We start from the raw sequence: 13,463 nt of genomic DNA on the forward strand, positions 1-13,463 counted from the left end.
GGTGGGCTCATCTTTAATATATTTAATTTCACATGTCCTATAGGTCATGCTATAAGAACACAAAACCTGATGCACTCTCTCACCTATGAGTCAGATTCTTCCACTGAACCTTTGACCACGGTTCTTCCAGCCTGCCGCTTTGTGGAAGTCGTTACCTGGAAGAATGAGGAGAAGGTCAGGCAGACTCTGAGGTGTCTGTCAGGAAGAATGCAAAACTTTCTTTGATGGACTTTGATGGACTTACAGCAGACCATTAAAACTGAGGTTAAATATTCAGCCTCACTGATTTGTTCAAGTACTCGGCTGTGCCTGATTACAAATTTGAGGTTCTCGCACTTTTCTACATTGCAGTTCAAGTTAAAATATCCTTCTTCTTCATTTTGGAACACATTTAGCTTTATCTCTTCTAATAACTGGCAAAGCATTAAAGCACACCCACACAGTATTTTTCTCGTGATGATGTCAGGGATTTCAGAGAAACAAAACTCAAAGTGAGAGTATTGTACATTATTGTTTCCTGGTTCAGGTGATAATTCTCACTGAGGACTAATCAAGATATAATATCTGGTGTGTTTTTGAATGCTTAAATGATTCAAAGTTTAATGCTGAGTGGCTTAAAAAAATTAATCTGAAAATGGAAAAAGGACCTGATTGAGAATGAGTGAAAAAGCAGCCAATGACCCAAAAAATAAAAAAAATTGAAAGACCTTCAGAAATCCTGATGAACTATTACTCAAGACCACTTAAAAAATTTACAAGAACGGCTGGTTGGCAAAATTGAAAGGAGCCAGCTGAGGTGGTTCGGGCATCTGACAAGGATGCCCCCTGGGCGCCTCCTGGGTGAGGTGTTCTGGGCATGTCCCACCGGGAGGAGGCCCCGGGGCAGACCCAGGACACGCTGGAGAGATTATATCTCTTGGCTGGCCTGGGAACGCCTTGGTGTTCCCCCGGATAAGCTGGAGGAGGTGGCTGGGGAGAGGGAGGTCTGGGCCTCTTTGCTTAGGCTGCTGCCCCCGCGACCCGGCCTCGGATAAAGCGGATGAAGATGGATGGATGGATGGAAATGATGAGCAGGTCAAGACTTTTGCACAACACTGTCCTCATATAGACTGGTCGAAGGTTTCCAGCTGGTGCTACAGAACCTTTACAGAACCAGGTTCTTCACCACACAGAGCATCTTTACTTCCTGTCGGCTGATGAACTGGAGACCATGGAGATCAAGTACAGCAACGTGTCCCTGGCATCATTCATTAATCCTCCTCAGCAGCTGATTCTTCTTTGTAGTATAAAAGGATGTGAAGAGATTTATTCTAAAGACACTTCTTCAGCTGAGAGTCAGAGAGTAGAAACACACACGCTGCAGTTTTTACTTGCAGAGCGCTCACACCAGAGTGGGGGCCCTGTGATGTGCGCTCTGTTCTTGCACTTGTCTTTATTTATATACAAAAATAATACAACAGTGAATACGTCTATTGATAGACACAGAAATGTTAGTGCGTATGTAGGTGTATGTATGTGTGATTCTGAAGGACGCGGCCCCTCTTGTTGTTAGGGAGCATAGATAAAAGTGTCCAGCTCTCCTCCTCCTGGTAGGGAGTGAAACTGCTTGTTCAGCGCTGTGGGAAAGAATTTATAAAACAGAACAAGTCTTGTAGTGGACAACAGTCTAAGTCATACAAGGTCATCATGCTGTATTCTATCACATGTAAACTTATATCATTAAAAGCTTATACTGACTACTAAGTACAATTTTCCACTGACAAAGGACACATTTCTTTACAGTTTCATTTACTTCAATTAAGCACAGGCACCTGTTCCCTTTAATCTCTTCAGCAGTTGAAGTGTTACAGAGCGCTAAGATTAACTAAAGTTTCAGCTTCACGAAATTAAATCTGTGTAACGTGATCATTTGGACAGAATAAGAGAAGGTGATGAATCAAAGATGACTTTTTGAACCTGAAAAAGGCCTCGACCTCATCTCCAAAGCTTTAATGTAGCGTTAATGTTAGTGCACTTCACTGTGTGTGCACAGTGTGCTGCTCTCATTTTGTTTTAAAATATTAATTCATGAGCTGCAGCTCGTTTGCTTAACTGACAGTCGTAGCTCTCAATTCTGCTGGTCATTCAGTCAAACTGCTTATGAGATCTATACAGAACTACAACACTACAAAGAGTGTGTGAGCATCACTGTCATGCTGCATTCTGTTTAAACCTGCTGATGGCAGCTTAAAAGTAACATTTAAACTCTTTTTTTCAGACTCATTGTGGTTACATGACAACATTACAATGGTGTTTTGCAGAGTATACACTAATATTGACTCACCCCAGCTCTAAAGTAGACCTTATGAAGGCAATATAACACTTTTCAGTTTGCCCACAAAGCACTTAAGAACATCCAGAGTGTTCCTGCAATGACGACAGTGATTTCAGAGAAACAAAACTGAAAGTCAGAGTGTTGTACATTAAGGTTTCCTGGTTTGAGTGCTGAGAGCTTATAAACATGTAATGTCTGTTTGTTTTTACTGAAATAAAGTCCTACATAGTAGATACGCCTTCAGTGGTTAGCAGAAGTGATCACATAACACACACAGCGCTGTTTAGAAAGCTGTGAGAGTTGTGGTAAAACCAGGAAGGAGGGGAGGAGTTAGGCTGACCACATGATCAGGAATCCTCATAAATTCTGTCAGACCTCCCAAAACTGCCCTTTTTGATCAGCGCATCAGCTCTGCTACCTCGAAGGTAAGTTTCTTTGTTTATTTGAAGCTTTTCTTTGAATTATAATCCAGTCACAAGAAGGAAAAATCTGACTTATTCCTTCTTGTGATTATAATTACTAGAGAAATGTCACAAGGGTTAAAGATACAAATAAGAGTTTGTGGGGCAGCTCAGACAGTCAGATGGGGGAAAAAAAACCATGGCTGAATCAGCACAAAACACTCAGGGTTAAAGCTATTAGACAAAAAGAAGCCAAACTATTAATGTAAATGTGTTAGTTTTTCATACATCTATAAATCTCTCTATATGTCTATATGAATACAGAGCTCTCTCCCTCTGTCACGATCTCTTGGTGAGTGCAGATCGTGTGAGGTTGGTACGAGGACCCAAACATAGACCGCAGGGACAAGGTAGTGGTTAACTAAGGGCGTGCTGTTTATTTAGGCAGATTTTCAAAATGTGAACTCAGACAGGAAAAATCCAAAATAACAAAAAACCAAAACGAGAAACACCTAAACTGGGAGAACTAAATAAGTAAACACAAAACACTAGAATAATCTTGGAGGCAACACGGAAACACGAGGAGGGATTCACTGGAAGAAACACAGACAACTCCCGGGAGGAACACAACACACCGACGAAGACCAAGGCAAAACTGACACAATAAATACACACAAGAGGGTGATCGGGGAAGTGGAAACACACGGGGGGAACAGCTGGGACAAATTAAAGGTGACGAGACAGAGCGACGCAAAGCAGAACACATTGAACATGGGACGCAAGACTGTCAAAATAAAACAGGAAACACACAGGCTTGACACAGCAGCCGGCGTGAACAGGGAGGGAAAAGATGAAACACGAGGAGAGGAGCAGGGCAAGACAGGTGAGACTAAACACGGTGACACGACTAAGACACAGAGCGGGCAAAAAGAGATGAAAACATGGAGACACAAGACACACGGAGGGGCGAGAGACAAATGCAAACACACGGGGAGGAGACAAACACACAAGAGAAACCTCAGGGAATAAATCCTTATAAAGGAAAAACCAAAAATCTCAATACAAATATGATACAAAGAGCAGCATGCAATAAGCTTAGGATGCTCCTGACACCCTCTCTCATGTAGATGCACGGACTACTCAGTATTTGGGTAAAACTATATTACATTTTGAATATGAATGGCACAACATGACTGCGTCATTTATATTCCCAACAAGTCATCTCACGGCATTCAGTTTCTTTTGTGTAAGACCTTAAGAGGAACAGAAAGTTGAGTCAGGAAACTTCTGTAAAACTGCAGGGCGGTAACCTGCTTGGACATGCAGACAACAGTGAATGATGCAAAACAACGAGGTGTGTCTGTCATGATATGGGGCTAGCAGCTTTCAGCGTCATTCAAAGTGCTGTAAGATTGTAATATTGTAACACGTAATATTGTTTTTTCTCAGGTTGAAGTCATCACATCTTATCAGCGTGCACTGAATGCACAGTCAATCAACCGTGTATCTCAGTGTATACCATCTATACCAACACCACTGATGTTGCTTGACCTCAAAGTCAATTCAGCATGTACCCTTGGGATCCACAAAAGGCAAGAATCTTATAACAGTTTGGATATTAACTATAACTGTTTCTAAATAGTATGCAGTTAGGATCATAGGTATTGGGAGAGTTTTTCCTCTGTATACCACCACAGTGAATTAAAGCAATCAAGATGTGGTTGAAGTTCAGACCTTTAGCTTTAATTTAAGGTGTTTAACAGAAGTATTGCATAACCTGAATTGCAGTCATTTTTTACACTTTGTTGTAAAATTACAAAGTAATACTTTTAGATCTGTTTTCATAGACTGCATTTCCTCAAATCAAGTTGAAAATAATCTCAAATCTTTGTCTTTTTTCAGGCCGGAAAGGCAAATGAGAAAGATGAGAAAGCTGGCACGTTACAGCTGCGAGGCTGTTCGCACCAAAGGTGGGTTGGAAGTGAAAAATCTAATGTAGTGTACTATTTTAAAAAACAACTGTAAACTCAAAGTTTGTCTGGGTGTTTGGGTGTTCTAGTGGAGCGTATTATTACATGATTTACATGTTACATGCAGCCCTAGTTTTATATATAATATATATCACAGGTTCTGGTTAACAAACTGCTTCTGAATGTCACGTAGAAAGAGACAGGCGACTCAGTCGCAGACTCGGTACGGCAGTTCAGTGCGTTTATTTACAATGAGTGAGCAAATGTGCCAGGGAGTTAGTGGTCCAAGGGGGGGTCCAACCTGTCCAATATTTACAGTGCTCTCAACCACACAACTGGTGGGGTCCAAAACCTGTGCACAGAGATAGTGGGAGGTCAGGCAAAGCACAACGAGGGACAATGTCACACAAACACAGAGAAACGATAGTCAGGGTTGCAGTTCAACAATCCAGCGAAGACAGGATTCAACCTCAGCTTAATAGTGGTCTTATCAGCCAGGTGGTCAGGAACAGGTGGAGCCTCACAGGTGCGCACAATCAAAGGCGGGATGAGAGACGAGCCCAAGGACCCGGGGCAAAACACCAGACACAGAGAGCAGAGAAACCGAACCCCTGACACTGAAAGTGTCTCTGTGGGACCAGAATCATTTTGTTTTTACATTTTGAAGTTGTGAGCAACATTTAATTACATAGAGAGACAAATTATTTTGAAAATTAAGTCAAATCTTATTTTGAATTTGACTCCAGCAAATTATTGTGTCTGCACTCAAGCAGCTTGTTTTTTTCTTGTCCAATGAGAAGCTTTGTTTTGTTTTGTAATAGTACAAACATAGTAAAAATAGATTTTTTTTTTTTCAGTTTAATATCATTGGATTGTGTTTTTATTTATTTCCAAAGTGTTTTAACCTTTCGGGAAATGTTGCTTAACGTGGTCGTTGCTGCATTGTGACATCTCTTTGATCATTTGGACAAATCAACCTTTGAATTCCAGTTTCTAGCAGCTGTAAATGTTCTCATCACGCCTTTTTGTCCTCTCTTTCTTTAGTGAAGAGATCTGCACCCTGGCACCAGAAAATAGAAGATAAGTTCAAATTCACTTTCAAATACAAGTTATATAAATTTAAAAAATCAACCCAGATCAGCACCTTTACTAGCAAAAAAGCGCAACAATTATATTTTGGAAATCTTTTACAAAAATCATTTGCAAATGGCAAAAAGTTTGAATTCAAAATTAAAGAAGCTGAAAACTCTACCCATAAAAATGGCCATAATAATCTTCTTGTATCCAAAAATAGTCACTTCCTCAAAAGAAAGTTGTCGTTTCCAGATGATCTTGCTGTTAAACCAAAAAGAAATCCTGCCTATCCAAACTCTATCAATCCTTTCCATTCAAAGATTCTCCACATATCTGGTAATCAAATTATTTTTTTCTCTGAAGTTCAAATTTTCAATACACACATTTTTTCCGAGATGTTGACAGCAGCCGAAGCAAAACATCGAAATAAAATTCTACCAAATTTACACCACAACAAACGTAATACTTGTAGTACGGAAGAGCAGCAAAAAATGAAGCTGTTTAAGGATGAAAGTGAATCGATTTGTCAACAGAATAAAAAGGAAGAGAAATTTTATCATTCAATCAAAGAAATGCAGAAAACAATTCCAGAAAAAATTGCAAGTGTTGATCCAAACAGATTTTTTCCATTTCTGAAAGAATACCTTCAGAGTAATGAACAAAAGCAGTATGCATTTGCTATTGTTGTCATGAAACATAGTAAAAATATCATTGTATCTCCAGCATTTGAGCCAGATTATAAAAAAAAGGAAATTCCTGGAAAAATAAAGCACAGCGAGCCTCGTTTATGTGAAGCTTTGGAACCTTTTTTGCAACAGTTTGGAATTTTAGTGGAGGATATTCTGATTTATACATTCAATAGTCCTTGTTTAGGTTGTACTTGTGTCTACTTCTCGAAAAAGCTTATCTCTGGCGCTTTAAATATGGATTTTCCACAACTGTAGCATTCACACAATTTTACGGATTAAGTGGACAAAATTGCTTCCAAACTCTCACCTGCTCATCTACCAACATGTTAGGTCCATGCGGTGCATTTTATAAAAGCATTGAAAGATGTAAGTGTGATCCCTTCAAACTGAAGTCTTTCACAGTCACATGTAAAATCTTTCAAAATATCAGGAAACTTAGTGAAAAAGAAGAAAAAGAGAGCTGCCGTAAGAAAATTGAATCTTATGTGTCTGTGCTGAAAACACTGGCAAAAAACTCCTTTTGTTCACGTGAAACACATTTACAACGTGGTGAAAACACAATTTATTCTTTCGTATTTCCCCCAATGATCCAAGATGCATGTAGAGACAGTCTTTTAAGGGACTGGTTAAGCACTGGTGAACGACAGTGCCATGTCAAACATGAGACAAAAAATCACCCTGAATTTTAAAGTTGGGTTAGTTGAAATTATTAACCAAAATCTTAAGTCCTCTTGTGGGAACAACAGACCTCTAAAGCTTTGCCACATCCCTCTGAATCTGCAATGATTGAGACGACTCTAAAAAAATCTAATTAAAATAATTTTATGTGTCTGTGCTGAAAATAATGCAAAAATTATCCTTTTGTCCACATGAAACACATTTACAATGTGGAGAAAACACAATTTGTCTTTCATATTTCCCCCAATGATCCAAGATGAATGTAGAGACAGTCTTTTAAGGGACAGGTGTGAACTGGTGAACGACAGTCAAACATTAGAGAAAAAACACATGAATTCCAATTTCATAATAGTTGTGGGAACAATACTCCCTCTAATTTATAAAATTATATATCTATAAATCTAGAATTGGATGTATAATAAATAATGTATATTCATTTATTCTAAATAAATGAAAAAAATTAAAAAACATTTTTTTAAAAAAATATTAAATTATATATCATAAGATATATAATTTAATAGATATTTATATACGTCCAGAGTAACAGCCGTAGACCGCAGTTTGCCGCCTGTCAGGTAGTCAGTAATCCAGGGGAGCTGAACTCTGAGAGCAAACAGCCTGGTGACTGTAACGTGCCGAGGGGCTCACGTGGATCTGTGGCTGAATCTGGAGCTGAGACTGGAGGTGTTCAACGAGGACTCCTACGAGGTAGCAGAGCTGATGCGCTGATCATTAATGGCCGAGGCTGCTCACACCAAAGGTGGGTTGATGAGTTATAAACTGTAACAATATCTTGTAGCTTGGAACAGAAAAATCTCATCTTTGTTCTCTGTCTTGCTGCCTCCTCCTGTTGGTTTGTGTGTTAGTGAGTGGCAGGATTCTCCAGTCCAGTGAGCACAGCTCCATCAGCTGGTGGAGTTCAGTCAACACACCTGCTCTCAACAACCAGCAGTGTGCTCAAACATCGGTTTCTCCTCCATCCTACACGATGTTTTACACTCCAGAAGCAGTAAATCAGGATTACATCACCTCTCTGTAGAAGGAAACTCTCCTAGTGTCCTTATTTTGGATTCTTGTGTCCTTCTCAGTTCCTTCCTGGTGTGTGTGCTGGACTGGATCCTCTGGCTCGGTGCCATCCTTTACTTAATAAAAATCATTGAAACTTGTGTCACTCGTCTGAGTCTGCATTTAAATCCATGTGTTCTGGTTCCCCATGTCAAAGATGTGAGCCACAACCACAAACCAAACTAAATTTAGTAAAGGTGAACATTTCAGGGGGAACAGGTTTTAAAACCATAATAAAACAAAAATCCAAATTCCAGTAAAACAACAAATCTGCTAGTAACAGATACATTAATGAATTTGTAACTTATAAAAATTAGCTTGCTAAATTATGAAAAAAGTCCAGCACTCCTACAAAGTTCAATTTTTGAGCTCACAATAATAAAAACCTTCCAAATGTTATATAGTTACATTTCACAATAAAGGTATAAGCCAAACCCAGCATCAGCGCTGTCAAATCTAATTAGTTCTCAGAACTCGAAAAAATTATGCAAACTCGCTGCCTCAAAAAAACTAAGCGAGGCTTACTTAAAATGACTAAGTTAGGGCAACTTATTCATTCTAAACTACCCCATACTAGCAATTTATTACAAAGCAGCTGGTGCCTCCTGTTGGACACGAGACCACATCAATTGTTCTCAAACTTTTTACATCATTCCCCACATGTCAGAAAGAAATAGTTTCACTCCCCATCTAAACAAAACAATGACAGAAAAGGCTAGCAGCAACTTTATTTAGATAATAAACTTATTCACAATAATTCCTTCGCTAATTTTTGTTTTCAATAAACAACTTTCATTTCAAAAAACTATTTGTAACTTTTGTCACTAGACTACTTCATTAGTCTGCACCACTTAAAGTTAAACAGAATGTGAACATTGCCAGACGTCTTCATGCATTCTTAATCAGATTTATTAAATAAAGTAATAAATCAGATTTACTTACAGCTAAGTAAATCTCCAAAAGATAATTCTGTTCATCTGGATGCAGCATTTTCAGTGGGAGAAACATTTCGTCACTCATCTAAGTGACTTCTTCAGTCTCAGCTGACTGCAGGTTTCCCCAAACCTTATAAACAGTACATTTGCATAATGACTGAAACCAGCCCACTGAAGGAACAATGGGCTGGGAGGTCAGTTCCTTCATCTTAATTATGCAAATTCTCCTGACCATTGATCAACAACCACTGATCAATGGCCATGAGTACCATTAACAGAAAGTTCACCCCACTTTGCAGTTATGTATTTGTAAAAAATGTTTGGAATCATGTATGATTTTCATTCCACTTCTCACGTGTGCACCACTTTGTGTTGGTCTTTCACGTGGAATTCCAATAAAATTGATTGATGTTTGTGGCTGTAATGTGACAAAATGTGTTAAAGTTCAAGGGGGCCGAATACTTTTGCAAGCCACTTCATATAATATATAAGTTCAAACACACTCAAGGTATGCAGCAGGGCAATGATTCGAGTCCACTTCTGAATTACCTCAACAAAACAAAACATAAATAAATACATTAATAAAAAAATACAATTAAAAAAACAGACAAACAAAGGATTTGGAGAGGCCTAGCCAAAGTATATTCTAAAATACTGGTGGTAAAATGAAAATATATAGGGAAGAATTTAAAGTAAGAGTTTAGCAAAGACAAAGTGGGTGTACAGTCTGTTGTTGGTGTAACAACAGAGGAATAAATCAGCTGAGCCTGTCGATCTTCAGGACCAGCAACCTATACACATCTGTTTGGCTCTCTGAGGTAATGCAGAGCTCAGATGGAGCCAGTGTGGGTGAAGGGAATAGCCCAGCTTTAACAAACTTGGTGTTTAGGTGTGTTCCTTGGATCCGCTGATAACATAATCAAAAACCTGTGCATCCTTTCAAGTCAAATCTTACCAGTCACACCTGTTAACGGTAGCTCTTCCATATATCGGTGCATTTACTAATCAAACGGGTTAATGAGGGGTCTGGACAGTAGGCCTCAAGTGACTCTTATACTTAGAAGGCTGGCGTAATCGGTAAGAGTTATTTATATAAATAAAGATTACTACTCAGATTTCTTGTCCTATTTCACAGAAGTCCACAATGTCCACAATTTAGACTTTAATTGCAGGATATTTTATTAGAGCAACTTAGTGAGGGCAAAGAAAACTCAAAATCAAATAATAATAATCAGAAAACAATAATAAAGTCAGCTGAATCATTTTATCTCATTAACCTACTGTAGGAGCCTACATGCAGTTTAATTTGAAATGTATGCTTTTATTTTGATAGTGCAGAAAAACAGGAAATTGGGCGAGAGGAGAGTGGAGCCACATGGTTTTTTGACCTGGCAATCTCTCTTCATTTTGAATTGAGCTTTATAAGTTTTCATAATTTGGAATTCTGTTGCTGTGTACCTGTTTGGACTTTTGAAGTAAATATTGAGAAACTATCAAGGAGCGGAGCGTCAAGCTAAGGCTCCATTCGCAGGAAACCTACATTAGTCAAAAAACTGTAAGTTTTAAATTGCTTTGCCCTTTTACAATTTGCTGAGGTGCATGTGTATTGATTAGTTTGGAATTTTGCTGCCCATGGATGAAGTCAAAGGAGCTTGCAAAGAAAAGTGTCTGGACTTCTTTAAGTTACTTGAAGACGTTTCACCTCTCATCCGAGAAGCTTCTTCAGTTCTAAGGTCAAATGGTGGAGAGTCCCAGATATAAACCTAGTGGGAGTATCCCCCCACAGGGGGACAAAAGGACCACCTGATGATCCTCTTAGCGATTAGAGGATCATCAGGGGGTCCTTTTGTCCAACCGTCTTAGCTGTGGGCAAAAAGATGACAATCAATAAAATTCTAAAAGATAATTTATTGACAAATAATCAAAAGATAAAAGATAAAACAGTCCAGTGTCCCATTTATGAATCAAGTAAAACGCACAGTCCCAAGGCCAGAGCCAGCTATGCCACACTGCCAGTTGCACTCCACGTGTTGAACCTCAACAGGGTTAGAAGTTGTCTTCTGAGACCCACCACCCTGCAAGTATATAGCCAGTGGTCACTCCAGCCTCTGTGTGGCATATAATAGGCCCTGGCCTGCACAGAGAGACAAAATGACACATTCACTATAGAATTCATAGCGCAAAACCCATCCAGCCCAAACATATCAGATTTCATCACATTACATACCTGCACAGAGAGACAAAGCACAGCAGTGTTTGTAGTGTGGGCTATAAGTAGACCAGTGTATCAGTAACACCTGCCTCTAATTAGTCCAACCCCATTACAGCCATTGGCTCACCAAAAATGTGACACACACACACACAACCACTCCCAACCCAGTGCAACTTCACGCAACAATATGGAGCTGAATTAACACAGGCACATTAGTCTACCATATTACAAATACAAAGAACCATGAGCTGTGTTGTGTGACTGCAAGGCCAGCTCTCTTTCGGCCATGCCGGAAGGAGCTGTGCATTTTATAGCTTTATAGACTCTACAATAATGTCATAAATGAAATGCATTGAATTGATTGCTTTAAAATATCAACTTAAGCTCTCAAAAGTCAACAAAAAGCATAAAATATATAACATAAACTAACTGTTAACTTCTTCAACAGGTTTGACCAGCCCACAACCCCCCCCCACCACCACCCACCCACCCTCACCTTTACTACAGAGCCCTCTCCCCACTCCCCTACCTCCCTCCTCCTTCCAATCATCTCCCAGTGTCACAGTGGAACAGGTCAGGATACAGGTCAAACACAACAAGCTGAAAGTCAGTGATGCTGCTCGGTTTGCAGTCCTGAACATCACGGCACAAGCAGGATTCACTGCACTGTTAATGTTAGCTATGTTATATTGCTGCCTCTGTTCGGTTGTGTCGAGCCAAACGGACTTTAACGTGTGTTTGAACGAGCTGACGGTTCACTCGTTAAGCTGAAAGAAAGATGCTTTAATCACAGCAGTCACACATGTGTCCACTGTACCATCTGGAACTCTTCTTGTTTACACTCGTAACAACACAAACACTAAATCCTCCTGTTTGTAGCAGTGTGTACACCTGAGACTTTAACCTGTCTGTCTGTCTGCACTCTCTCTCTGTTTCTTTCTCTCTGATTGTGGAATAAAAGTATGAACATGTGTTTATAAGTTACACTTGTGTTTGAATCCTGCAGCTTATCACACATTTGATTTCCATGTGTGACAACTGCAAGTGTCCAGAGTGAGGACAGACTGAGGGACCCACTGCTGCACATCATCTGTGAGGCTTTGCAGCCCTGATGATCCACCAGGACAAACTCAGCAGTGTGTGAGGAAGAGGAGGAGGAAGAGCCAGCAGCAGCTGACAGATGGAGAGAATAGACAGACTGTTCCCTGTTTGTGAAGGACTGCTAGAAAAGTTTAACATAACTGTCTGTCCTGAATCAGTCTCATTAAGTAATATTAATATAATTATATCAGTGTTTTCAGTGTGGGAGAAAAATATCAAAATCCAAAAAACAAAGAAAGAAAAAACATACTGTGTACAAACAAGCTCTCATAAATTTTATTTAAAAAGCAGACTTCTGTTACTACTCAGTAAGATATAAACTCATGATCACATTCAGTGTCTGACAAAAACAAAAAAAGGAAGAATTTTCCAAGCTCAGGTGTAAATCCATGTCATTTAAGGTCACACGTTTTCACAGCTTTGCCAGGATCAAAGTTTAATATTCAGAAACCTAAAGTCTGTATCAGCAGCAGAATGGAGCTAAAAATAAATGTTGGTTCCACTTCTATGAAGCTTTGAGTATTTTGGATTAGTAGCACTGCTGTGTTTGTTGCATCATATTGCTGTAATTGTTTATATGCTTTATATATTCTGAGGTAAGTTGATCTATAGTGTTACATCATATTCTATAAGGATGTTATGTGTTTGTAGACTTTCTGCCCAGTTTGACCCATTTAGCAGAAGTCAGCCTGTTTAAGGCTCTGATATCTATTCTGTATGACTTAAAGCAGTTATGACATGGTCTGATTTTCTCACCCAATAAAGGAATGTTTCATAAATCAGCCTACTCTTCATTCTATCAGAAACAGTTATCACAGCTTGTACATTTTCTTTTTACACATATATGTAAGCATTGAGCCAAATTTAGTAATGCCAACATATTAAAAGAAAAATATTTGTCTCTTATATATGATACATATATATATACACTGTCAAAGATACTTGAGTGTCTTTGAGTGAAGATTTAAGGTGATAGGACATATAAATAACTGCAACTTGAATCTGTACTGAAGCTCAGTGTTTG

General features: G+C 39.1%; 1 protein-coding gene across 2 annotated transcripts; it reads left to right on the top strand.

The window, feature by feature from the left end:
- Nucleotides 1-2,631: 2,631 nt before the first annotated feature.
- LOC120743346 lies at nt 2,632-8,270 on the top strand. 2 transcript variants are annotated; one of them, XM_040046969.1, is made up of 6 exons: nt 2,632-2,739; nt 4,165-4,307; nt 4,618-4,685; nt 5,730-7,073; nt 7,414-7,886; nt 7,993-8,270. In XM_040046969.1, the coding sequence occupies exons 2-4, from the start codon at nt 4,255-4,257 to the stop codon at nt 6,701-6,703; spliced, it is 1,095 nt and encodes a 364-aa protein (XP_039902903.1). In that variant the 5' UTR covers nt 2,632-2,739; nt 4,165-4,254; the 3' UTR covers nt 6,704-7,073; nt 7,414-7,886; nt 7,993-8,270. The 2 variants fall into 2 exon arrangements, with proteins under 2 accessions (XP_039902903.1, XP_039902902.1); XM_040046968.1 differs by having other exon boundaries at nt 5,730-7,886; nt 7,993-8,133.
- The last annotated feature ends 5,193 nt before the right edge of the window (nt 8,271-13,463 follow it).

This window comes from Simochromis diagramma, unplaced genomic scaffold, assembly GCF_900408965.1.
Source record: "Simochromis diagramma unplaced genomic scaffold, fSimDia1.1 OVJJ01000106.1, whole genome shotgun sequence".
NCBI classification, from domain to species: domain Eukaryota; kingdom Metazoa; phylum Chordata; class Actinopteri; order Cichliformes; family Cichlidae; genus Simochromis; species Simochromis diagramma.

What these genes read in the sequence shown, in the direction of transcription:
- LOC120743346 (XM_040046969.1), top strand. Translation starts at nt 4,255, where the DNA reads ATGTTGCTTGACCTCAAAGTCAATTCAGCATGTACCCTTGGGATCCAC. An exon ending in ACCCTTGGGATCCACAAAAG is followed by an intron (nt 4,308 to 4,617) that starts GCAAGAATCTTA and finishes GTCTTTTTTCAG; the next exon opens with GCCGGAAAGGCAAATGAGAA. An exon ending in CGAGGCTGTTCGCACCAAAG is followed by an intron (nt 4,686 to 5,729) that starts GTGGGTTGGAAG and finishes CTCTTTCTTTAG; the next exon opens with TGAAGAGATCTGCACCCTGG.